At 50.0% G+C, this 27,216-nt stretch overlaps 1 protein-coding gene across 1 annotated transcript; it reads right to left on the reverse strand.

Annotated features, from left to right (window-relative positions):
* Positions 1-9,062: 9,062 nt before the first annotated feature.
* Positions 9,063-26,513, reverse strand: LOC144942354 (uncharacterized). Its single transcript, XM_078869178.1, has 8 exons — positions 26,311-26,513; positions 20,419-22,370; positions 19,283-19,421; positions 18,013-18,194; positions 15,537-15,696; positions 13,746-13,869; positions 11,314-12,370; positions 9,063-9,779 (listed from the first exon to the last, which is right to left on the reverse strand). The coding sequence occupies exons 2-8, from the start codon at positions 20,905-20,907 to the stop codon at positions 9,528-9,530; spliced, it is 2,403 nt and encodes an 800-aa protein (XP_078725304.1). The 5' UTR covers positions 20,908-22,370; positions 26,311-26,513; the 3' UTR covers positions 9,063-9,527.
* Between the last annotated feature and the right edge of the window lie 703 nt (positions 26,514-27,216).

The raw sequence follows: 27,216 nt of genomic DNA on the forward strand, positions 1-27,216 counted from the left end.
GTTTACTACACACCGCGCCAGGTACTCATTTGAGGCTGAGTCGACCTAGGGGAGGCCCGGTACAGGTTCAAATAATCGTCACTGGTGTTGGCCGTGAGCGGGAATCGAACTCGGGTCGCCGGGTTCGTAGCGCAGCGCACTAACAGCTACAAACAAACAAAGATCCCCCGTGTAGCCTTAACAGGCTGTCGAGGCAAGTGCTGTTAGCGAGCACCTATGAAGACCGGAACGGCACACGAGGGGGTGGGTGACCAGCACCACGCAGCGCGCTAACCACTACTCTACCGCTCCCCCAGACACCGATACAATGTACTGTGTATATACACACAAACATGCGGTGGAAGCCTTCATCCAGCAGTGAATCGACCATGCCGATACTGTTGCTGATGATGATGACAATGTACTGAACATCTAACCCCCCGCCAAAAAAACCCTCTATTGTGGATGATATTGGTCGCGAAAGCCCACGCGTTAAACTCACAAGTAGCGTCAAGTGGAATGTGTTCCAAATGTGGAATTATGTATTAACCGTCGACTTAAGACTACAGAGAGATGCTCAGAGGGAGGGCGGTGACGTAACTCCGATGTGGGTCATATTCAAGGACAGTTTTTTGGCCAACGTGCAATTCACATTCTTGATTCTTTCGGTAAAGTCACGTAGAAGGGAAATAATGAAATAATAAAACAATAAAATTCTCACGACGTTTCGATTGCAACACAAGCAATTATTATTTCCCTTCTACTTGACTTTACCGAAAGAAGTAAGAATATGAAACCTAGTAAACTTAGAAATATAATGCAATACAACACAGGGAGTCGGCTAACATAACAGCCAACACCCCACCTGGTTGATTACGTTCTTCCAAAGATTGCTACATTTGAGAGAGACAAAACACAGACGCGGAGACACACAGACAGACACACAAGCAGAGAGAGACACACACAGAGACAAATATCCCCCGTATAGCCTTACCAGACTGTAGGGGCAAGTGCTGTTAGCAAGCACCTATGAAGGCCGCAACGGTACACGAGAGGGTGGGTAACCAGCACCACGCCCGACCGCCTTTGTCTCCCTAGTGGTGATGTTTACACACCGCACCAGGTACTCATTTGAGGCTGAGGCGACCTAGGGGAGGCTGGGGACCGGTTCAGATAATCGTCACTGGTGTTGGCCGTGAGCGGGAATCGAACTCGGGTCGCTGGGTTCATAGCGCAGCGCGCTAACCGCTACACCACCGCTCCCCACACACAGAGACACACAGAGAGAGACAACACACACGTGTACCTTTGTGTGTGTCTCTTTCAATAAAATTCTCACGACGTTTCGATTGCAACACAAGCAATCGTCGTCAGGTGTGAAAACCTCAGCTCGTCGCTGCCCGTGGTGCTGACGTCAAGAAAAAAACGCCACTTTTTTAAAATAATTTTATTGCTGTGGTTTTCACACCTGATGACGATTGCTTGTGTCGCAATCGAAACGTCGTGAGAATTTAATTGGTGAATTTTTTTATTTTATTATTTCCCTTCTACGTTGACTTCACCGAAAGAACCAAGAATATGAATCCCTGCAAGCTTTAAATCGAAATTAAACGTGTAATTTAGTTTTTTTTTTTAAACGTTAAGGTTCATTATCTCCATTGTTATTATTACGCCTTCAAGTTCACGAAGCGGCTATTATGCAGGAGGGAATAAAAAAACCCCACATAGTACACGACTGTGAACAACAGAGAGGTAGGATGTGTGTGTGCCTGTTGTCTGTGTTGCTATTTGGTGTCCATTGCAATGCGGTGAATGGGGAATGGGGAATGGCCGCTTTCAGTATTCCGGACAGAGCGGGCCGATGCGTTATGCCCCAGCTGCCTCCCTCAACAGCTGCGATTAAAGTTCCAATACTAAACCATCCCCTCCCCTTCCTCCCCCCCCAAGAAAGTCACCCAACTTCCACTCCCACCCCCAGGACCCCTCCCCCACCCCACACACCGAAAGGCTACTGGGATAAATAGACCAAGCCGCGAGCCTATAATTAGCATTTATAGGGTGGCAGCTGCACATCCCATACATAGACTCCTACACACACACACAATCACCCCCACTCATACACACACACACGTACCACCCCCACTCCTACACACACACAATCATCACCACTCCTACACACACACACAATCACCACCACTCCTACACACACGTACCACTCCTACACACACACACAATCACCCCCACTCCTACACACACACACGTACCACTCATACACACACACACACACTCCTACACACACACACGTACCACTCCTACACACACGCACAATCACCCCCACTCCTACACACACACACGTACCACTCCCACTCCTACACACACACATAATCACCCCCACTCCTACACACACACACGTACCACTCCTACACACACGTACCACTCCTACACACACACACGTATTACCCCCACTCCTACACACACACGTACCACCCCACTCCTACACACACACACGTACCACTCCTACACACACACACGTACCACTCCTACACACACACGTACCACTCCTACACACACACACGTACCACTCCTACACACACGTACCACTCCTACACACACGTACCACTCCTACACACACACACGTATTACCCCCACTCCTACACACACACGTACCACCCCACTCCTACACACACACACGTACCACTCCTACACACACACACGTACCACTCCTACACACACACGTACCACTCCTACACACACACACGTACCACTCCTACACACACGTACCACTCCTACACACACGTACCACTCCTACACACACACACGTACCACTCCTACACACACACGTACCACTCCTACACACACACACGTGCAACCCCACTCCTACACACACACACGTACCACCCCCACTCCTACACACACACACACGTACCACTCCTACACACACACGTACCACTCCTACACACACACTCACTCCTACACACACACACGTACCACCCCACTCCTACACACACACACGTACCACCCCCACTCCTACACACACACACGTACCACTCCTACACACACACGTACCACTCCGACACACACACTCACTCCTACACACACACACAAACGTACCACCCCCACTCCTACACATACACACGTACTACCCCCACTCCTACACACACACACGTACCACTCCTACACACACACGTACCATTCCTACACATACACACGTACCACTCCTACACACACACACACGTACCACTCCTACACACACACACGTACCACCCCACTCCTACACACACACACGTACCACCCCCACTCTTACACACACACACGTACCACTCCTACACACACACATACCACTCCTACACACACACACGTACCACCCCACTCCTACACACACACACGTACCACCCCCACTCCTACACACACACACGTACCACTCCTACACACACACGTACCACTCCTACACACACACACGTACCACCCCCACTCCTACACATACACACGTACCACTCCTACACACACACACGTACCACCCCCACTCCTACACATACACACACGTACCACTCCTACACACACGTACCACCCCACTCCTACACACACACACGTACTACCCCCACTCCTACACACACACACGTACCACTCACACACACACGTACCACTCCTACACACACACACGTACCACTCACATACACACGTACCACTCCTACACACACAAACACTCCTACACACACACGTACCACCACCACTCCTACACACACACACGTAGCACTCCTACACATACACACATACGTACCATTCCTAGACACACACACACGTACCACCCCCACTCATCACCACCACACAATCACCCCCCCCAACTGCGACCTCCACCACCCCCACAGAGCCCATAAGGGACACAATGGACAGCAGCTGCTGCGGCTGTAGAGACGGGAAGGTGGGAGGTGAGAGATCAACAGCCCAGGGTAGCTGAGATGCGGGAAGGTGGGAGGGGAGAGACGAACATCCCAGGGTAGCTGAGAGATGGGAGGGTGAGAGGGGTAGAAACCAACAGCCCAGGGTAGCTGAGAGGCGGGAGGGTGAGAGGTGAGAGATCAACAGCCCAGGGTAGCTGAGAGGCGGGAGGGTGGGAGATGAGAGATCAACAGCCCAGGGTAGCTGAGAGGGGGGAAGGTGGGAGGGGAGAGACGAACATCCCAGGGTAGCTGAGAGATGGGAGGTGGTTAAGGCGATATGTAAATTGTACGCGACGTGGTATAAGATGCGGCCCACGTGCTCCAAGCCCCGGCTTCCCTGAGTCCACCCCAGAGGTCGCAATCGGGTACCCGATACCCGTACCCGTTTGCGACCCTGGTGCGGCCGGGTAACGGGTAAGGAATCTAAACCCGTTAGCCACCTCTGGTCCACCCGCTGAGCGACTCGCCGCCTCCACCCGTGCCGACGGGAGGAGGAGCGCGGAGCGAGCGACAGCTGCCGACACCGCGCCCGAGTCGCGGGTCACGCGCGGGGAGGTCACGGCCTGGGCCCACCCCCCAACCCTTCCCCCACCCTCTCCACACCCCCCCCCTCCCCCCGGGGTGTCACGGTCCGACAACGCCCCCGCGCCCGCGTGCGCAGGGGCATTCCAAGGCACAGGCGGGCAGCGGCAATCGATCCATAATAATTCTTCATCCTAGAGCAGGGGTCGGCAACCAAAATAACAAGAAGAGCCATTTCTTTACAATTCGGTACAAAATTCAGTATTTCAAGAGCCGCAATGCATCTGAGTACATACTGTACATACGTACATATTGTCAAGAAGCAGCCCGTAAAGAGCCTCAGTGTTAGCCCGTGGGTCTCAGTGTGAGTCTATGGGTCTCGGTGTGATTCTATGGGTCTCAGTATGAGTCTATGGGTCTCTATGTGAGTCTGTGGGTCTCTGTGTGAGTCTATGGGTCTCTGTGTGAGTCTATGGGTCTCAGTATGAGTATATGGGTCTCTATGCGAGTCTGTGGGTCTCAGTGTTAGCCCGTGGGTCTCAGTGCGAGTCTATGGGTTTCTATTTGAGTCCGTGGGTCTCAGTGCGAGCCTATGGGTCTCTATGCGAGTCTGTGGGTCTCATTTTAGCCCGTGGGTCTCTATGTGAGTACGTGAGTCTCAGTATGAGTCTATGGGTCTCTATGTGAGCCCATAGGTCTCTATGTGAGTTCGTGGTCTCTACGTGAGTCTATGGGTCTCAGTGTGAATATATGGGTCTCAGTGAGTCTATGGGTCTCTGTGCCAGTGTATGGTTCTGTATGTGGTCAGCACTGAATGGAAGTAAGGCCATGCTCCGACGTCTTTGAGAAAAGACAGATCCCGTAGACATGTAACCTCAAAGGCAGACATGTAACCTCAAAGAGCTCGCTTATTAAAATACAGCAATAATGCAGTGAACGACACATACATGTAGAGTGGACCTAAAACTAAACTAATGTTTTATTTTACCAGCTAAGGCTCACTTGAGCTACGTAGCTTGTTTTTCAGAAGCGACCTGGCCATGACAAATGATAACTTAACGAAGTGGGCTTATTACGTGGAAATGCAATAGCAGCCATATACTCCAAACCCACGTTGATTCGAAAAGCGGAGGGAAAAAACCGGAGGGCCCGATTAAAAATACACGCGGCGGCCACAGGGAAAGAGACACAGCGAACGCCAACTATACAGGCGTCGGGATCGAACCCACGACCTCCTGTATACCAGGCGAGGTAGTTAACATCTCACCGCCGTGGCGAGATGTTATTAGAAAACGATGAAAAAAAGCAGCAATATTTCTTACACGATCCATCAGCCACACGCACAACTTTCTTCTGGGAGTGCATTATTCCAACAGCAGCAGCAGCATTGGTGCAAGACAAGCAAACACTCTGGGTCATTTATAGCAGCATCCAAATACTCTTAAACGCACAACGCGTGCGTGCGCGCGGTGCCAGGACTATTCAGTGGCGAACACATGGTCCTGTAAACAACGAAAAGCGCCCTGAATGCGTCGTCATGGTATTTAGTGGCGCGCTGAACAAGGGGCCTTCACGTGCCATTACTTAGCCCCCCCGCCCCCCTCTACACACAATAGGAGCCCCTCTCCCCCATCCCTGTCTCTCTCTGTGCGCGCTTTCACTCTCCTTGCTCCCTTTGTTTGAAACCATCTTGCACACCCCCCCACCTCCTCCTATCACTCCACACCCCTATCTCTCAGTCTTTCTCTCCCTTTCTCCTCCTCCTCCCACCACCACCACCATCACCTCCCCCCTTAACGTTCGCGCATCAATAAGAGAAAGTTTGAGGCCGTGCCTCTTGATTGTGAATTCAATCCCCCGCCCCCCCCCCAGCCCCCCCCCCACCGTCCCGCCACAACCCACAATGGGCACCATCTGCTCCTCACGCATTTATCTCGGCGATTGTCTGACAACGGCATCGGTGACACGCGCGCTCAGGAGTTTAGGGGGGTTTCTTTGTTCCGGTCGGTGTAACTACGCGTGCGCGTTGCGTGTGTTGGAATCAGAATATTTATACTGGAGGAATCCGATGAGCGAAAAATCCGCCGGTGGTGAGATGTTCATTACCTCGCCTGGTATGCAGGTCGTGGATTCGATCCCGACCCTAATGCCTGCTGTATAGTTGGGAGTTTTGCTCACTCTTTCGACCCGTGATCGCGAGGATTTTTTTTCTCCGGGGTCTCCGGGTTTACCCTCCAAATGTCCACGTGATGATAAGCCACTTCTTAGAGCTATCATTTGTGGCAAAGGTCGCTTCTGAAAAAAATCTCTATAGCTCAGTGGGGCCTTACCTGTTCAAATAGAAAAGTTTAGTTTAGTTGCCCTTCCCTACTCCATTAAAAATGACAAGGACACCAACTGACGGATTTATATTAATATTATTGCTAATTATTTAATAAAGTAAAAATAAGAAGTTACCTATCGGCTGGATCGCTGACATGTGCGGCATGTCAGGGGGTGGGTGGGTGGGTGGGGAGGGGGGGGCACAAGTCCAGACACCGTTTTCACAGTAATTCAATCTCCGCTGCAGAAATAATCATAAAAATCAGCTCACATCCCGAGTTGATTTAAATCCAAGGAGTCGCCGACAGATGGTGGTGCTTGGACCCCCGTTTCGCTTCACCATGCCAATCAGCGCGGCATCACACGGGGCCCTGACGTGCACTCACCATCTTCTTGGTTCTTTCGGTAAAGTCACGTAGAATGGAAATAATAAAATAAAACATTATTAAATTATTCTCACGACGTTTCGGCCACAACGCAAGCAGCCGGCCTCAGGTGAAGACCAGGTCTGTCGGGGAGACAGCGTCTGAATGAAACAGCACCATGCTTGGAGCGTATATTTAAGCTGGGTTGGAAGGGGGGGAAGGGCGCCTTGACACCAGTTTTCGTGCGACAAATGCATTGTGGGTAAACGTACGCGAAAGCGCGTGTCATCGCTGTGGGTACAAACAGTAGTCAGCGGTGAAATATATCTAAATACAGTAAAACCTCGTTATTTCGGTATATGATCATCCGTAATTGGGGATAAGCAGGCACAGCCGCGCTTTCGGCGTATTTGTAATTCGCGACGAGCCGAATTCTCGTGCCAAATGGTCCAATGTCGGCATGCACGTGCAGCAGCGACGCCGCACGCCAAGGCCAATGTAACGACTCGGTCCAGTGGCGGCACGCGTGGCGAGCGTTAGTGCAGACCCGTCGTCGCTTTGTGCACTCTGTGCAAGCCAACCCTCGCAGAAATGTCGTCTACACACCTATATCAAGAAGTAATAGAGACAATTCTAGATTTGAAGCTTTCGTGACTGCAAGGATTCATATTCTTGGGTTTGTTCGGTAAAGTCACGTAGGTAAAAATTTTTTAATTTAAATTAAATAAAAATCACGACGTTTCGGAGGCAACACAAGCTTCTGTTGCCTCCGAAACGTCGTGATTTAAATTTTTATTTTACTTTTATTAATTAAAATGTTTTACCTACGTGACTTTACCGAAAAAACCCAAGAAAATAATAGAGACAAATCCAAAGTGTTGGATAGAATTGATGCAGGGTGTGTGTCAATGCATATGGTGTGTGAAGCGTTGGGAAAACAAATTTAGAATTGTTTCTAATTGGGGCAGGAGGCATTGGCGAGTACCATTGTACGTAATTCGGGATATTGGATATTTCGACAAGGCCAGAGCCTCACATGTGTCGAATTAACAAGGGTTTACTGTATTGCTTTAATGCGCAGGCTTTTTTGAAGTTATCCAAAAATCTCAACCGTGACGTACACGTGTCCGCAACAAGTTGACATGTTTTATTTTAAATCTCAATGTCGGAAGGGTGAGTGACAGGGATCTTCCACGTTCGCATTACGCAGCCAGACGACAGAAGGGTCATTCGCATCTTTGTGAGAAAGCCCAGAGATGTGCCCCCCACATCCCAACATCCATCACACACTCGCAAGTACATCTCTCAATCTCCAGCATTTAAAGTGTATACCGGTTACCGCAATTACATCCATATTCACGTCACCACAGTCGTTAAAACTGCCCATTTCTTCGCGTGGTTAAACTATCGACGACAAAATAGCGGGGGAGAAACGGGCTTGGAAAGTTACAGCATTGCAAATTCAGCAGCTCTGCAAACACAAAGAAAACCCCAAAACGAATACGACACACAGGTTAAAGATGGTACAGCCTAAAACCTCACCGTAAAAAAACGGGACATTCCGTTCTTATCAAATGCTATTAAGCGGATGCAGAGCTACTGATCACACTCGCGCACATACGCACACACCGCCTTATTTGCCCACATTTACATAATGGCACGTCGCTAAACAAACCACAGACAGCCCAGTCAATGGACAAGTTACTCGAGATATCAAGGTCGGAGAGTAACAGCGATGTTAAGACGCACCGGGATGGCTCTTTGAGGAGCCTCCACCGCCATATAAATTCGGGCAACGGTCGAGGTCTGTGCAGGGGAACAGCGAACGCGGCCACACACAGCCACACACAGCCACACACAGCCACACACAGCCACACACAGCCACACACAGCCGAGGAGAGCCCCCCTTTCCACCCCCCCCCATCCCCACAGAGGCACGCAAAACGACGGTGCAGCACAGACAAAGCAAACGATCGCTAGATGCTCAGAACAAGTGGCTAAATTCCAAAAAAACGTAATCGATCACGTGACGTTCCATCCGCACAAGCAGAGTTTTTGTGCAAAGGCAACCGTTGCGGTCACGGCACAGCTATTCAATCTCGGGATACGCAAATTACTTCGAGGATGGTCAGCCCCCCGATGCAGTAAGGCAACGTGTGGATCCTCTCCGACCGTCGCCGCGAGGTCCTCAGGCTGATCGACGGCCGCTCCCGCATGAGCGCTTGACGGCCGTCCGCTCGCCACTCCGTGAGCAGGATTTGCAGGAGGAAGAAGCTGAAGGCCGGTGGGGTGATCGGGGCCAAGCATCGGGCTAAAACGCAGAGTTGATCGACGGTGCACGGCCAATCGGGATCCAACACGGGTGGGAAAATCGCCGGCGAAAGTTTAGCCGACGCCAACCTCAGGACACCTGGACTAGCTCGGCGCTGCCGGAAAAGCTGGCGCGCTTGGGCATAGGGTCGTGCGCGGAAAGCGGCGAGGTGGAGCTCGGAGCAGAGGACGAGGCAGAGGAGGACGAGGAGGAGGCGGCGGCGGCGAGGAAGAGGCGCGCCGAGCCCTCAAACTCCATCTGGCAGCTGCGCCGAGCAAGCCGCTGCTTCTCCAGGAGAGTCTCCTCGTGCCAGCTGCGGCGCGATCCGCGGCCGTCCAACGCCTGCAAGGGGAGGGGGGGACAACGGGACGCGCGTCGTTGCGGTACAGATGTCACGGTTTGACCCTGGCTATGGTTAAGCATTCGTGTTAGGGGTTACGGTTTAAGTTCAAGTAACTACGAAATAATTTAAGGCCCTTTGCAGAGGTCGCAAACGGGTTTTGATTCCTTACCCGTACCCGTACCCGGCCGCACCAGGCTTGCAATCGGGTTCCCGTACCCGTACCCGATACCCGGCTACCCGTACCCGGCCCGGTATCGGGTAGGGTACGGGTACCCGATTGTGACCTCTGGGATGAAGCCATGTTGCAGGTGCGGGTGGGTTGATTTTAGGAACTTGAATTGTGAAAATGAGTGACAAACGGTTACTCACCACTGACTCACGGCCTACCCGTACCCGTACCCGGCCGCACCAGGGTTGCAAACGGGTACCCGTACCCGTACCCGGCCGGGTACGGGTAGCCGGGTTTCGGGTAGGGTACGGGTATCGGATACCCAATCGCGACCTCTGGCCCTTTGTCAAGCCACTGTCCCGATGCTGTGCGTGAAAATCAAGGTTTTTAACCAAGCTTCATCACACTGGTCAGTGCAGGTTTTGTGAACTTGGGACCCAGGCCCAATTTAGGTATCTTTTGCCATGGCCGAGAATCAAACTCGGGTTGCTGGGTGCTAAGACCAGTGCACTAACCACTGGGCAAACACTCCCCCATCATTTGGGTGTGACCTGCTAATATCATTTAACCCACAGAAGAGGCCTCACAAAATCTCCCGGTGAGGTTTTGCCGACCCCTTACCGAGTACGTTGACGTGTGGGAGGAAACCTGAGCGGAGAGAATCTACGCGTACAAGGGGATGACACTCAAAAGTCAACACAGTTCAGCAGCCTCCCAGCTGCATTTCTCCTGACAGGAATCTCTCTCTTTCCTAACGGTAGGTGTGCGACACAAACGAATATCTGTTCCATCCACCAACACCAGCCTCCCAAAACAATGAACCAAGAGTGGTCCTGGCCACCGTGCCCAACACAATGATTGGAGTGCATAGGCGGTCGACAACACGTGCCAGTGTGGTAAAAATCAGATCAGGTTCACGGTGAAAGTCAGTCACAAGCAGATGAGAGGAGGAGACCCTTGAGTCTATACGTGAACTATCGGTGGTGCGCAAGTTATATTATGCAGGAGGTCGTCGGTTCGATCCCGACCCTGACGCCTGTATATTTGGAGTTTGCATGTTCTCCCTGTGGTCGCGTGGATTTTTCTCCAGGTCCTCGAGTTTGTGCCTCCACATTTAGAATCAGCATCACGCGTTTAGCGTATTTGGCTGCTATAAATTTCCACGTGATAGTAAGCCGCGTCGTTGAGCTATCATTTGTGGCCAGGTTGCGTCTGACAAATAGGTATTATATAGCTCAGTGGGCCTTATCTAGTAAAATAAAAATAGTTAGAATATTGAAGGCTATGGTTGTGGTCAGAGTGAGGAATCGGAATGCGGTCAACACTGTTCTTTACAAAGGCTACGCGCTAACACACAAGCGCACCTTGTCCCTCCGGCGGAGCTCCACTTTGGGATCCCACGGCCCAGTCAGCGAGGGCACGGACGGCGCGTGGGCCCACAGGCCGAGCTGGCGGTAGTAGTAGCGGTGCTGCAGCAAATGCTGGTGGAGGCACGGCTGTCCGTGCGCGCCGGACGTGATGCCCAGCAGCAGCCCCGTGGCGAGGTAGTCCTCCACGCTGCAGCTCCTCTGGATCGGAGCGCTCGGCAGCCGGGGCTCCGCGGAGTCTCGCGTTCGCTCGTTCGCTTCCACCCGCTTGCCCGCGTGTGCGCCCGCTTGCCTCTTCACCCACGCGCCCGTCTCCGTGCCCATGCTCACCGGTGTCTGCGCGCTCACGCGCGTGTCCGCGCTGGGCTCGTCGCCCTCTGTCCTCTCGAGTGGCGAATCCGGGTTCTCCATGACTGGCGAGAAATGCTTCGCCGTTGGCTGCTTTCGCTTCTGCGGCTGCGCAAACGTCGAGGGGGTCACGGGCAAGTGGATGTCGAGGCAGAGGGCCGCCGCCGCCGCCGCCGCCGCTGCTGGCTCCCCCTCCCCGCCCCACTCGCGTCGTGAGCACGGAGCGGCGCCGTCGCCCGCAGCGTCCGCGTCGCCCCCCCGCGCCGTCGAGGCGCCCGCCGTGCCGGGCCGCTGACCGAGCTGCCCTGACCAAGTCGACGTCGACGCTGCCGGCCGCGGTTCTTGGTCCGACTTCTGCTGATGCTGCTGTTGTTGGCAAGGCAACGGGCTTTGCCCGCTGTGCGGCAGCTGCGTCTGGAGCGACGTTTGCTGCCGCAGCTGCCCGTGGAGTTTCTGCTGCTGCTGCTGTTGCTGCTGCTGGTGCAGTTGTAGGTAATGCTGAAATTGTGTTCTGTGCAATGTGTGTGAGGAATGTTGCTGTTGCTGCTGCTGCTGCTGTTGATGGACTTGCTGCTGCTGGTGCTGTTGCTGCTGCTGGTGCTGCTGCTGGCTGTGGAGGTTTGTGCCCAGCTCACGCTCGTACTCCAACAGCTGCCCCAGGAAGTTGAAGTTGGGTGAAATCGATGGGCGCTTCTCTTTTACAAACCTACACACACACACAGAGCACCGAGCGTCAGCTCCTGTCGATGCGTGACGAGCCGAGAATCTTCGTCCCTGCGCCAAACTGAACTTAACAGGACAGCGAGTTTGCTGCTGGAAGGCGCTCGAGATATACGCTGAATGGAGAGGGCGGATGTTTACACGGACATTTATTCGTCTAAATCGGCTCGAGCCTCGCCGTACGTCACGTGACTTGTGTGTGGCCACTTCTCATCTGAATCCCTCCCCCTCTCCCCTGTGAAGACACGCTGCTCCGGACAACGTCGAGGCCCTTGCCCAGCCTCGTCTTCCCTATCCCCATCTCTCCTGACCCACCAGTCATGTTTTTGTCCGTTCCTTATCCGTAATTTTTCCTCTTATTTCCCTTTCACTCTCTCGGCATGAATTGATGTACTTATACAATTTGTACTGATACAATCTTAATTTTGGAGCTTTCGTGACTGTAGGAATTATTCTTTGGTTCTTTTGGTAAAGTCACGTATAAAGATAAAATAATAAATTAAATAATAGCATACGACGTTTCGATTGCAACACAAGCAATCATCATCAGGTATAATTAAATAGATTTTATGTCGCTATTTCATTATACCTGATGATGATTGCTTGTGTTGCAATCGAAACGTCGTATGCTATTATTTAATTTATTATTTTATCTTTATACGTGACTTTACCGAAAGAACCAAAGAATTGTACTGATACACTTTTTTTTATTTGTATTTAGTAACTTGTTTATCTTTTCTATACTTTGCACTCCTATCGTGTTTGTTGGTATAACCTTCTGACCCCGTGCCCCTAATGGACATCCGTGAGAAATAACTTCATGGCTTGTCGGATTCTTCCAGTCTAAAACAAGGATTCTGATTCAATGTTCCCTTTCCTGTTCCTCGTTCTTTTTCCATGCAAAGGTACACAGTTGCTCGTTTATAACCATACATAAATGTCTGGTGCCCGCTGAAACTTGTTGCTAGTGCCGTTAACCACCGCCTGAGCCTGCCAACCACGTACCACGCTCTTCCCCCCCATAACATGCTCAACAGCCCCAATCTCATTTTACCCAAGACAACATGCCGCGATACATTTCACGGAGCGAAGAAACCAAAAATCGACGCCTGCATAAAAGCAACGCTTTGGGCAGAGTTGAACGGCCGTCACCTACAAAAACTCACCAGCCAGAGAAGTTACAATACCCACCTAATTTCCCTCCATGTCTTCAACCCGCGCGATGCTCGTCATCAACAAGTAAGAGCGTGGGCGAGTGAGCCGGCCATCAGGTGAGTAATAAACGGATTGGTGAGCGAGTGGAGGGGGGTACGTGGGTGAGGGCGGGAGGGGGGCGGAGCGAGCGGGTGAGTCGGCAGGACCTGTAGGCGTCGTCCGATGAGAGGCGCTTGCAGCGCATGACGTACGCGATCGCAACGGTGGCCGAGCGCGATATCCCGGCGAGGCAGTGGACCAGCACGCGGCTCCCGCGCTCACGCACGCCCTCTAAGAGCGCACAGCGGGTCGTGTGGTGGGGGAGGGAGGGAGGGGCAGCCAGGCACGCACACGCAGACACAGGCATATATATATTTTAAGCGATTTGTTTACGTTTCATATACTTTGCGCTCCTAGCCGTGTTTCCGTATTGTTTGTTGCTGTAACGCTCTGAGCCCGTGCCCCTACTGGAAGTCCTACTGGATTCCTCCAGTACTAATAAATATTTGCCGATTCGGATTCTGACATCGACTAGGATTGAGGCTGTGCGTGCGCGTGTCACCGCTGAAAAGCTCCGGGCAGCCGGGACCTCCAGAACTCATGTGAGCACTCGCTCTTTGCATCGGCCATGACATTTAAACAAAATTTAAACTATTTTTATCTTACCAGGTTTTCAGTTTCATTTCAGTTTCATTTATTTGGCATAGCCCTGTGAGCCATTCGGCTCTCTTGAATCGGGTGCAACCGCAACAAACAAAAAACAAAAACATGAACAAGAAAACATCTTAAAGTGACTATACGCAAACAGAAAAATCCAGGAAAAAACTGCAAAGTCTTCCAGAAAAAAAGCACCGTACACCAACGCTGTGTGAAAAAATCCCACTGGGATGCAAGTCAAACAACAACAACAACCACAAGACAACTTAGATTAAAGCCATCATTCTAACTCCGTACTACAACAAACAAACATGGCCAAACCAATTTTTTTTCGAAATCACCTAAATAAAGCCATAAAAGCAATGTAACAGTGATCATAGGAACTGTGACCGAAATTTCACAATAAACGACATAAACAACATGTACCAGGTAAGGCCCACTGTGCTATATAGCTCTTTTCAGAAGCGACCTAGCCAGAATGATAGCCCAACCGCGTGGCTTATCACGTAGAAATGTATAGCAGCGAAACACTCTATACGGACATTGATTGTAAATGTGGAGGGGAAAACTGGAGGACCCGGAGAGAAAAACTACGCGAGGAGAGAGACAGACACGCAAATTCCAAATATACAGCAAGTGTCAGGGCCGGAATCGAAACCACGACCTCCTGTATACCTGGCGAGGTAGTTAACATCTCCTAGCCACCGTGATGATGACGAGAGAGAGAGAGAGAGACGCAAACTCCAAATATACAGCAGGTGTCAGGGCCGGGATCGAAACCACAACCTCCTGTATACCTGGCGAGGTAGTTAACATCTCCTAGCCACCGTGATGATGACGAGAGAGAGAGAGAGAGACGCAAACTCCAAATATACAGCAGGCATCAGGGCCGGGATCGAAACCACAACCTCCTGTATACCAGGCGAGGTAGTTAACATCTCCTAGCCACCGTGATGATGACGAGAGTGAGAGAGAGAGAGACACGCAAACTACAAATATACAGCAGGCGTCAGGGCCGGGATCGAAACCACAACCTCCTGTATACCAGGCGAGGTAGTTAACATCTCCTAGCCACCGTGATGATGACAAGAGTGAGAGAGAGAGAGACACGCAAACTCCAAATATACAGCAGCAGGAGTCAGGGCCGGGATCGAAACCACAACCTCCTGTATACCAGGTGAGGTAGTTAACATCTCGCCACTGTGCCGCATGAGATGTGCCATCCAGCCGAGCCGCACTAAGGGTCATGATTTTTTTTTTAGTAGGGGGGGGGGGTGGCGAGATGTGGGTCACGCGCTCACCGATGAAGTTTGCCGTGCAATCGAGCCAGGGCAGGATCTTCTCGCAGTAGCTGTCGTGCACCGGCACGCGCAGGAAGTTCCCCTCGGGGATGAAGTCCGGTCGCGGGCAGCCAACGCTCGCGTTCAGCACGTGTGTAATGCCGCTCAGCAGCATCACCTCCTGCGGTGAGCATGCGGGGGGGGGGGGGGGGGGTTGCACACAAAGACAAAGATTCTAGATTTGAAGCTTTCGTGACTGCAGTCACGTAGGTAAAAAAGAACAAAAATAATAAAATAAAATGATTTTATTATTTCCCTTCTACGTGACTTTACCGAAAGAACCAATAATATGAATCCCTGCAGTCACGAAAGCTTTAAAATCGAAATTTGACGACGTATCGTTTCGATTATTTTGCTGTGCTATCAAATGTCCAGGTGGTGATTATCCACGTTTTTTCGGTAAAGTCCCGTAGGTAAAATAATAATAATAAAATAAAATAGGTTTTGGAAGCCAACATCGGCCGCAATCCCTGTGGAGGTTCTTCACTTGTACCTTCCCTTCTAGCCCCGCCCACCTTCCCTCCTAGCCCCGCCCACCTCCCCATTCTAGCCCCGCCCACCTTCCCTTCTAGCCCCGCCCACCTTCCCTTCTAGCCCCGCCCACCCTCCCAGTCCCTGACTGCCACATTTAGATAAGCCCCTCCCCCCTCCCCTTAACCAGCATTTAAGATCTTGGCTCTTGGATTTCTCTTCACTTGATACAGTAAATTTAGCTGTGACAGTCCCACCTTCTTCAAAAATTGACCTGGCCATAAATGATAGCCCAACGAAGTGGCTTATCATGCGGACATTTATAGCAGCCAAACACTCTAAAGGCATTCATTCATATTCTTAGGTTTTTTCGGTAAAGTCACGTAGGTAAAAAATTAAAATTAATAAAAGTAAAACAAAAAATAAAATAAAAATCACGACGTTTTGGAGGCAACACAAGCCTCCGTCTTCAGGTGGAACCGTCACTTGATACAGCTATCGTGCTGTGACGGTCCCACCTGAAGACGGAGACTTGTGTTGCCTCCGAAACGTCGTGATTTTATTTAGTTATTTTCATTTATTATTATTTTATTTTATGATTAATATTTTTTTACCTACGTGACTTTACCGAAAAAAGCTAAAAGTATAAAGACAAAGATCCCCTCCCGTATAGCCTTTATAAGACCGTTAGGGCCAAGTGCTGCTGTTTGCGAGCACTTGTTAAGACCGGCACGCCACACGAAGGCAGGTGTATGGCCAGCACCACGCACAGCTGACATTGTCTCCACTATGCTGACATTGGTACACCGCACAAGGTCCTCGTTTAAGGCCGAGTCGAACTGGGGGAGGCCCAGCATCGGTTCAGATATTCGTCAATGGTGTCGGCCGTGGGTTGGGAATTCAACTCGGGTGGCCGGGTTCGTAGTGACCGCTTTCCTTTGTCTGCATACCAAGGCACGCACAAATACATATGCCTCTGTGTACACTCTCAGGTTTGGGGAGATAGACGCAGCGTAAATCTTCATTGTCAACAATTGGGCCACAGTGGTGTGATGTTAACTATACTCTTAGGTTTTTTCGGTAAAGTCGCGTAGGTAAAAAATAAAATTAAAAGTTAATAAAAGTAATAATGGAAATAAAATAATAAAAAAGTCATTTATTATTTTATTTTATTTCCATTATTACTTTTATTAACTTTTTATTTTATTTTTTACCTACGTGACTTTACCGAAAAAACCTAAGAGTTTGAATCCTTGCAGTCACGAAAGCTTCAAATCTATAATTGATGTTAACTACTTCGCCCAGGATGCAGGAGGTCGGGAGATCGATCCCGACCCCCCGACTCCTCTATATTCGGAGCTTGCCTGTTCTCCCTGTGGTCTCGAGGATTTTTTCTCCAGGTCCTCCGGTTATTTCTCTGCTTTTAGAAGCATGCATTGAGATGATTGAGATTATTTTGGCACTGTATAAATGTCCAAATGATGGCCTACTTTGTTGAGCTATCATTTGTAGCCAGGTCGCTTCTGGTAGGATGGGGATGGTTTCGTTTGAGTTGCGTTTGGGTGATTTGTTTGCTTTTCTCGTACTTTGCACTACTATCGTGTTTTTGCACTCTTTGTTGTTGTAACGTTCTTACAAGGTGCCCCTACTGAACATCTGTGAAAAATAGCTTCATAGCTCGTCGGATTCCTGCAGTATAAATAAATATTCTGATTATGTATAAGGAGGATACAGGAAAGTGGATGAGTTTACTAACATGCGGGCATTCCCGACCAACACTTCGATTCGTATTTCATTCAATGTGTCTTGTCGCGTAAGTAATATGTGTGCCGTAGAGCCTACTCCACCCAACACAGCCAATGACCAAATATGTCAGGATATCTCCGACACCAAGGCAGCATTCCTAATCAAGGTGCTCCACAGGTCTGTCTCGTTTACATTCATGAGTGAGGTTGCAGCCACTTGCCTTGTTAAGGACGTCACGCTGAGAGCCGAGGTAGAGGTAGGGCAAGATGCAGGTCGGACCAGTGTCGCGAAGGTGCAGCGAAGGGCTGGACACGGGCTGCGCAAGAGGTGGCGTGCGAGTGTCCACGCGGCTAGCATTCTCACACAGCTGCGGGAACAGCAGCTGAAATGCAGCAAATCCACCTGCACACATGCAGCGCACACACAAAGACAAAGATCCCCCCCGTATAGCCTTAACAGACTGTTGGGGCAAGTGCTGTTAGCGAGCAGTACCTATGAAGGCCGGCACGGCACACAAGGCGGGTGGGTGGCGAACACCACGCACGGCCGCCTTTGTCTCCCTTGTGGCGATGTATCAACACCACACCGGGTACTCATTTGAGGCTGAGTCGACCTAGGGGAGGCCCAGGACCGGTTCAGATATTTGTTACTGGTGTTGGCCGTGAGCAGGAATCGAACTCGAGTCGCCGGGTTCGTAGCGCAGCGCGCTAACCGCTACACCACCACTCCCCATACACACAGATACACACACAAAATTCTGCTTTCAACAACGCAAAACATTCGGCGATTTCTTGCTCCAAAATGCTTTGAGGTAGTGCTAATCCCCACCCTCATTGCAGCCTTGAGTCCATTATAAATAATCTTAATTCCTATGGTGGAGGCAGGAAATCCACAGGATAACCACCGTTGACTTGCCCACGTGGACATGACTGCCACCTTGTGGGCGATTCCAGGCCTCCCATTCATGGCGCTTGTCTGCCAAGCAAACGAACCCACAGCGAGAGAATTACCCAACAGCCACCCGCAAAGTTAGCGGAAATTACCCGCAAGTCACCAAACTGCGAGAACACAAAGCAATCATCGGCCCCTGGGGCAAAGCGACTGCAGACTGAGCCTGTCAAGCACAGCCAGGCCCGGACTGGCCACAGGGCAGCAGTCCATAGGGACAATGCCCGGGGACCGGTCCATTCAGGGGCCGGTGGGCCGGTCTAATGTGCACGCTTCGTTGCTTATTTACGCTCTCAGTGAGCGTTCAGTCCCCATATTCGGCAGCCCCACAGATTCGTCCTCACCGGCCCCCATTTGTGTTTCTTGGACCCAGCTCCAAATGGCCCAACGAGATCGCACGGCAACGTCACGCCAGCACGTCGCCACATTGCAAATCGAGTTACTCCACAGACTGCCTTGCTCTTTTAGGATGGCACGAGTACGGAATGCAGTAAATGGTTTGATTGGATTTGATGGGTGGGGGGAAGGGAGGTGATTCTCACCATTGAGGAGGTAGACGTCGGAGAACGTCCGACGGAGCTTCCCCAGCAGCACGGACACGAAGCCGTGGGGCGGCAGCGATGCAGCGGACGGCGAGCGCTGGTCGTACACCACCACCACGACGCGCCCACCGGCCTCCATCTGCGTGACCACAAACACCGCTCGGCCAACGCTGCACACTCCGCACACTCCGCACACTCTGCACACTCCGCACACTCTGCACACTCTGCACACTCTGCACACTCTGCACACTCCGCACACGCTGCACACTCTGCACACTCTGCACACTCCGCACACTCTGCACACTCTGCACACTCCGCACACTCCGCACACTCCGCACACTCTGCACACTCCGCACACTCTGCACACTCTGCACACTCTGCACACTCTGCACACCCCGCACACTCCGCACACTCACCAAACTGCGGCTCTTTGGCTGACCCCTTACAGTTCTTTTGCTGCCCCCTTGCGGGCAGCCATTTAAAAACGTTTTAACTTCATTCAGTTTTTTAATCCTTTATATTAAGTTCGCTTGCTTGCTTAGGACCGTGCAAATCTTTCGGTCGTTTTTTAACCCACTTCCCGTGATCCAATCGAGCTGACATTTTGCACACAGACTCGTTGTGCGTGACAATGCATTTTCGTGAAAACATTTTCAAAAATTTTACACTGTTTAGGAAAAAGAAAATTAAATATTTAATTACCAATTGTTTAATGCTGCCAGACAATCATCTGACCCATAGGTGGCAGCCATCTCAAGCCAGAGGACGAGAGGACTCTAGCCGCCCCGATGCCACGCATATAAAGGATTTATAGTGAAAAACTTTGTTTTTACGGGTTTACTTGTTTACACTTTCAAGCAGGGACCGGCAACCTCTCGGCTCCAGAGCCGCATGCGGCTCATTAAGGGCCGCTTCGTGACGTTATTTATTAAGCAGCACACCGTCTCGTAATCACCACTTGCATTGCGGCTCTTGAAATATTGAGGTTTTGTTTGACCAAATTCTAAAAAAGCAGTCTCTCTCCTTGTTACTTTGGTTGCCGACCCCCTGCACTCGGAGGAGACAGAGCGACCGTGCATCCGTAGGCGCGAAGAGTTCTTCAACACAAGGGGAGCACGAAAGCTCCGTTAGCGCACCTGAGACCCGCTCGTTGCTGCGTGCTGCACGAGCTCCAACACGGACACCTTGTCCTGCTGCAGCCGCCGCTGCACCAGCTTGGAGCAGCACACGTTGAGCGCCGACGCCACGTGGCAGCTGTTGAACTCGGCGAACGTTCGCCCGTCGATCACGAGCAGGGCTGGCACGCTATTTTCGCGCTTGGCAACATGTTCGGCATGACCATCGGCAACGTCAGCGGGACTATTAACGCCGTCAGCTGCAGGATCGTCGCCGCCGCCGCCGCCACCGGCATCGCCGAAAACACCAAAACAATCAACCCCGCTATTGTTGACGTCGGCAATGTCGTCAATGCCGGCGCCGCCAACGTCGACGCATTCGCAAGCGCCGCCGCCCCCGCCGCAACAACCGCGGCCGCTTGGGTCCACCACCTTTCCACCAAGAACCGCCCTCTCCAGCATAGACGCGAGCATCTCCACGCTCATCCCCCGCACGCCCTCCCCCGACATCGCTGTCGCTCCTCTCTCTCTCGTCGCAGCGAACGTTTCCCTTGATGTCACCGCTTCTATTGCAGTTAACGATTGCACATTAGCCTGCTGCTGCTGCTGCTGCTGTTAATGGGGTCAATGCCGTCGACGGTAACTGATGTTTTTGGGGCTAAAAGTACTGCTGCCGTTTGCGATGCAGGTCCGACTTGTTGATGCTGACGATGATGATGATGAGTGCTGTTGCAATTGCTGATATCGCTGCCGTTACAGTTCTGCTGTTGCATTGGCGGCGGATGGTGCTGTTGCTCCCACTACTGTTGCATTCACCGCTGCTGAGGCTGCAGCGATACTGCCCAAAATGCAATTTTCAATGTTGACGATGCTGCTGCTGTTGTCAGTGATATTGTTGGTATTGCTAATTGCTGTTACTGTTAACGCTGCAACCAATGTTGCTGCTGCAGGTGTTCTGTTGTGGGTTGCTATTGATTATTATATTTAAATGGAGTATGTCCATTGAAGAGGCTGATACATCGTAAATTCAATTTAACTAATTTGATGACATCTTGGGTTAAGATTCCATCAAATGAAGGAAATTGAAAAAGCTGCATCTGGAAAGTTTTTACGCCAAGATATTTCAATTTTTTTTTATATTTAATCAAAAGTATGTGCTGTTTAAAACAATTACATGTTGTATATGCATTTGTATACAAATGCAATTTAATTATTGCAATTATAAAATGTTAGACATGTTTATTAACGGTTTTTATAAAAAAAAAAAAAGTTATCCCTTATGTCTTCAACATTTTCGAATAGCGATTGTAGTTTTTTGTTAATTAAAACATGTGCAATAGGCTGAACAGAAGAAAAAAAAACTCAGATGAGTCGCAAAAGGAATCTACAAACACTGTGATAAGGTGATAGAATTTTTTTTAGAAAAACCACAATTCACGCGAAAGTTAAAGAGCGAGACTTTCAAGATGTTATATTTGAGGGGGAGAGAAGCAAGATATCAAATCAACTAATAAAATGCTAAATTAGATTGATTATACACTTTTTCTTTTGAAGGTCGGTATTATTGACTGCGTTGAATGTTTAGTTAATCGTGCTTGTTCAGCGCTGCCGATGCAGCAGCAGCGGCGGCAGCATCGCCAAATAATTTGTTAAATTTTCCGTTGCAAAATATTTGACGATTGGGGAAAAACGTGAGATTGACAAGGTAGCTTTCCTTCTTTGTTGGGTCGCAAACATCGTGTTGCTCAAGGTGGTGCACTGTGGAGACGCAACGGGAGACCGCTCCCGACGTCACTCCCACGAGCGGCTGTCCCTGAGGGTGCCCCCGTCACCGTGTCACCGTGTCACCGTGTCACCGTGCCACCGTGTCACCGTGCCACCGTGTCACCGTGTCACCGGGCCCACCGTGTCACCGTGCCACCGGGCCCACCCCGTGCAACTCCGCTACGATCGCTGCTCCTCGTCCGCACATTCTGGAGTGCGAGAACCGGTGGCAAATCACTTCCGTCGGTCAAACATTCGCGTCGACCCGCAAACATTTTTTGTAAAGGATCCCAGCCTATCCTGATTTAAACGCAAGCACCATGCATTCATACTCTTAGGTTCTTTTCGGTAAAGTCACGTAGGTAAAAAAATAATAATAATAAAATAATAATAAACATTTAAATAATTAAATTAAATCACGTTTCGGAAGCAACACAAGCCTCCGCCATCAGGTGTAACTGCTCCAGTAAAATTACTGTAGCGTGGTACAATTTTTACTGGAGCAGTTACACCTGATGATTATTATTATTTTTACCTACGTGACTTTACCGAAAAAACCTAAGAGTATGAATCCTTGCAGTCACGAAAGCTTCAAATCTAGAACCATGCATTCATTCCATACATTCGGAGGAGGCCGTTCTACTCGTACCAGAGAGATGATGCCCACAGCGGTGATAACAAGGCCGAGTCAACCCTGTTGCCGGATTTGAACTCCATTGCAAGACCAGAAGCCAGAGGTTGCAATCGGGTACCCGATACCCGTACCCTATGCGATACCCGGCTAACCGTACCCAGCCGGGTACGGGTACCCGTTTGCGACCCGTACCCGGCCGCACCAGGGTCGCGAACGGGTACCCGTACCCGATACCCTACCCGATACCCGGCTACCCGTACCCAGCCGGGTACGGGTACGGGTACGGGTACCCGTTTGCGACCCTGGTGCGGCCGGGTATGGGTACGGGTAAGGAATCAAAACCCGTTTGCGACCTCTGCCGGGTACGGGTAAGCCGTGAGTCACTGGTGAGTCACCGTTTGTCACTCATTTCCCAACGTCTTGTCTCTTCTCACAATTCAAGTTCCTAGAATCAACCCACCCCGCGCCTGCAACATGGCTTCATCCCAGAGGTCGCAATCGGGTACCCGTAGCCGTACCCTAGCTGTATCCGGCCGGGTACGGGTGCCCGGTTAGGGTACGGGTACCCGTTTGCGACCCTGGTGCGGCCGGGTACGGGTACAGGTAAGGAATCAAAACCCGTTTGCGACCTCTGCCAGAAGCCCCTACCCTTGCTTTGGCAATGGAGCTGCATAACTTCTCAGCACTGGCAGCAGGCCCCAAGCCAGTGGTGAAAAGTCAACATTTTCCGAGGGCCATTCCCTCTACACGTTGAAGAATGACCACCGCTGACTTCCCACACAAAGTGGTGCTCACTCCATTGACCCCAGAGGAATGAGACCAAGCCAAGTCAACCTCCAGAGTATCATGCCAAACCTAAGGTGATTAGTTGAACACAGACCACAGCACATCATATATTTATTTAAAGACTCCTGTAGTAAAGCTTCACAGAGGTAAAGTGATGCAATTGCTTGCTCCTGCCACTAACAGCGGAAAAGCCTCCGCTGAAGAAAGCGCTAGAGCCCCTCTAGACTGTAGTTGGCCTACTCTTCCATATCAACCAGACGTGTTGGCAGACGTGGGAGTAACCCACACCAATCGACCAACTGTGCTGTAACCGTTTTTTACTGCTGGGTGTGGAGATGTTTGGGTCTAATTTGCGTCTTATTTCAGGAAGGGAATAACTATTACTATTTAAAAAAAAAATTTTGACCAGGTAAGGTCCACTGAGCTTTTAGCTCTTTTTCAGAAGCGACCTGGCCATAAATGACAGCTCAAGAAAGTGGCTTGTTATGTGGAAATTTAGAGCAGCCAATAACTAATCTCAATGCATGTTTCTAAATGTGGAGGGAAAGCCCAGAAGACCCAGAAAAAAATCCTCGCAAACACAGGGAGAACAGGCAAACTCCAAATACAGCAGGCGTCAGGGTCGGGATAGAACCCACTACCTCTTGTATACCAGGCGAGGTAGTTAATATCTCGCCACCGAGAACTGGAGGAACACCATGGATGTGAATCAAGGCAGGGATATGCTCCCAAATCTTGGATTAATTCACAAAATTCGAAAGTTAGGCCCAGACACGAAATTTAGGATGATACCAAAAAAAAGTTTAATTGATCCAAAAACCATCAGTTAATTTAATAACGGCGTCACTTTCGCGATTTTCCTGCCACAAGTGGTGTCAAGTGGCCTTGGGCGACGTCACTATTGTTGGCAAGAAGATATTTGTCATTAAAATCTAACGGAAATAATCCGAACAAGGCCCGAAATTGTATTTGAAATTTCAAAACATTGAAAACCGGAACTCAGTCGTACACGTGCTGTGCTAACAAGACAGTGCCAAGCTTGCAGCATTGAACTCGCGTGTTCACCCCATCTGCTTATGATCGGGTTCATGAATTCTGATGCCTGCCCTCGTCCTTAATTGCTAATCCCGGATGGGTTTTTTTACGTTCCCTCTTCGCGTCAGGATAACCTTGCCGCCACGCGACCACGATTTGACGGCTTGCGAGACGTAAAAATCCGCTAAGCCAACTTTTTTTTTACAGCCACCAAGAGCCCCGAACTATGTTGTATGTACATGGCGAGATGTTGACTACCTCGCCTGGTACACAGGAGGTCACGGCGTTCGCTCCCGACCCTGACACCTGCTGTTGTATATTTGGAGTTAAAATTTTTCTCCGTGGTCGCTTGGATTTTTCTCCCGGGTCCTCCGGTTTTTCCCTCCACATTTAGAATCAACATCACAACGCGTTTAAGATTATTTGGCTGCCGCTAAACATTTTTTGCAGTTTTTTCCTGGATTTTTCTGTTTGCGCATCCACTTTAAGATTCTAGATTTGAAGATTTCGTGACTGCAAGGATTCATACTCTTAGGTTTTTAAGATAAAGTCACGTAGGTAAAAAAACAAACATATAATAGAAATAAAATAAATAAAATAACAAATCAGTGATTTATATTATTTATATTATTAATTCTATTATCTTTTTATTTATTTTTAAGATTTATTTTTAAGATGTTTCTTTTTCATATTTTAGTTTTTAGTTTGTTGCGGTTGCACCCGATTCAAGAGCCGAATGGCTCACAGGGCTATACCAAATAAATGAAACTGAAAACTGAAATGAAACATGATAAGCCACTTCGTTGAGCTATCATTTGTGGCCAGGTAGCTTCTGAAAAATATCTACACAGGTCAGAGGGCCTTGCCCGCGGAGTTAAAGCGACACAACGCGGTTGGGACATGACCAGCGAATTATTTCTTTTAAAACAAAAGTTGCTCATTCCATAGCTGTCAACCCCTTATTAGTGCCCTACAGAGGCCCTTGTAAATCTCAACGTTCACCCTACAAAGTCCATCACCACAAGGTAGAAACACAGTTTGTATTGAAACGTCTGTACGTCGCCTGGACCTGAAAACGCAATGTCCCTGTTACAAGAAGAAGGGGTTGACAACTGTGAGTCATTCCCCACCATCGCCCTCGTTATCGATAATCGATAATCACGCGTCGACAGCATCCCCCGCCCCCCCCCAACATCGATCCGACCGCTCCCCCGCGCGATGAAGCCAAGGAGGATGATGAGGAGGAGGATAATGATGACGGATGATGAGGACGATGGAGGAGGAGGATGGATGATGAGGATGATGGAGGATGATGATGGATGATGATGATGGATGAGGATGATGGAAAAGGAGGATGAGGAGGATGAGGAGGACGAGGATGATGGAGGGGGGGGGGATGATGATGGAGGAGGATGATTAAGAGGATGATGAAGAGGATGGAGGAGGATGATGATGATGAGGGGGAGGAGGATGATGGAGGATGATGATGATGGAGGATGATGATGATGATGGAGGAGGAGGAGGATGATGATGAGGGGGGGACAACAGCCGAGCTGAGGGAGACGAGAAGATAAAAAGGCGACACGGACGTAACAGGACTCGCGACGCGAATAATCGATCTTTTTATCGTTAAGCCCCAATCGATTAGAATCGATCGCGGTGGTGGGGGGGGGCGGTGATCGACATCTCCTCACCTCTGGAGTAAAACATCGATTTGAAAAATAAAAGTTTCGTGAAGAAATCAAAAGTTTCTAAAGAAGTCGACGATCGTTCCGGCAAACATCTGACGGGTGTGGGCAGGGTCTGTGGGGTCCGCGGGAGAGGATTTTGACGTCGGACACGGAGCGGACTTATTTTCGCGAGCCCCGCGGAACGATGGCGGTGGCCGCGCAAGTGCACAGACACACTCGGGAGGTGAAGCGGCCGCGCCCCGGGGGGGGGGTGGTGGTGGTGGAGGGGGGGGGACAATCACCGCGCATTTATTTGGTGACGTCACCGTCGGTGACGCACTTCGGTCGCCATCTTGCGTAGGGAGGAAAGGTGGTGGGGGTAGAAGAGGGGGGGGGGCAAATCTTTCAGGGGGTCTGGGGGTCCCAACACAGAAAAAAAATCTAAATTTGGAAACTAATTTCCTGCCTAAAATATGAAAAAAATTCACTAACACATGGGATGGACTTTTTGTTTTGTTTTACAATAATGTCTAATAGTGTATTGTATTACATTGCTATGTTTTAACTTTGTTTTACCATTTTTTGATTCATTGTATGTAATGGCAGAGATTAGGGATTGTTTAAGTACAACCATAACCACAATCATATGAACAGAAATCTATGCGTTGATTTATATGAAGACAAGTCCAGATATTGTGACCAATGTTTAGCAACTTGTTTTTATTTACATAGCAGCAATCATTTTTTATAGCAATTTATTGGGGTGGGGGGAATGTGACCCCCCCCCCAACATATATATTATAATTACGGCCTTGATAAGGACGATTATTTGGGTCTTTCGTTGAAGCCACGTAGTTAGGAATAAGGATTGGTTTTAACCTTTGTGGCAATAAAACAGGAAGGTGTGAAAATGTTCAAACATCAGTCTGC

The sequence above is a fragment of the Lampetra fluviatilis genome, chromosome 27 (assembly GCF_964198595.1).
Source record: "Lampetra fluviatilis chromosome 27, kcLamFluv1.1, whole genome shotgun sequence".
NCBI lineage: Eukaryota > Metazoa > Chordata > Hyperoartia > Petromyzontiformes > Petromyzontidae > Lampetra > Lampetra fluviatilis.

Coding starts and splice junctions, on each gene's coding strand:
- LOC144942354 (XM_078869178.1), bottom strand. CDS start 20,907: ATGTCGGGGGAGGGCGTGCGGGGGATGAGCGTGGAGATGCTCGCGTCT. Junction 19,422..20,418: donor CAGCAACGAGCGGGTCTCAG/GTGCGCTAACGG, acceptor GTGGTCACGCAG/ATGGAGGCCGGTGGGCGCGT. Junction 15,697..18,012: donor AGCGTGACGTCCTTAACAAG/GCAAGTGGCTGC, acceptor TGCTCACCGCAG/GAGGTGATGCTGCTGAGCGG.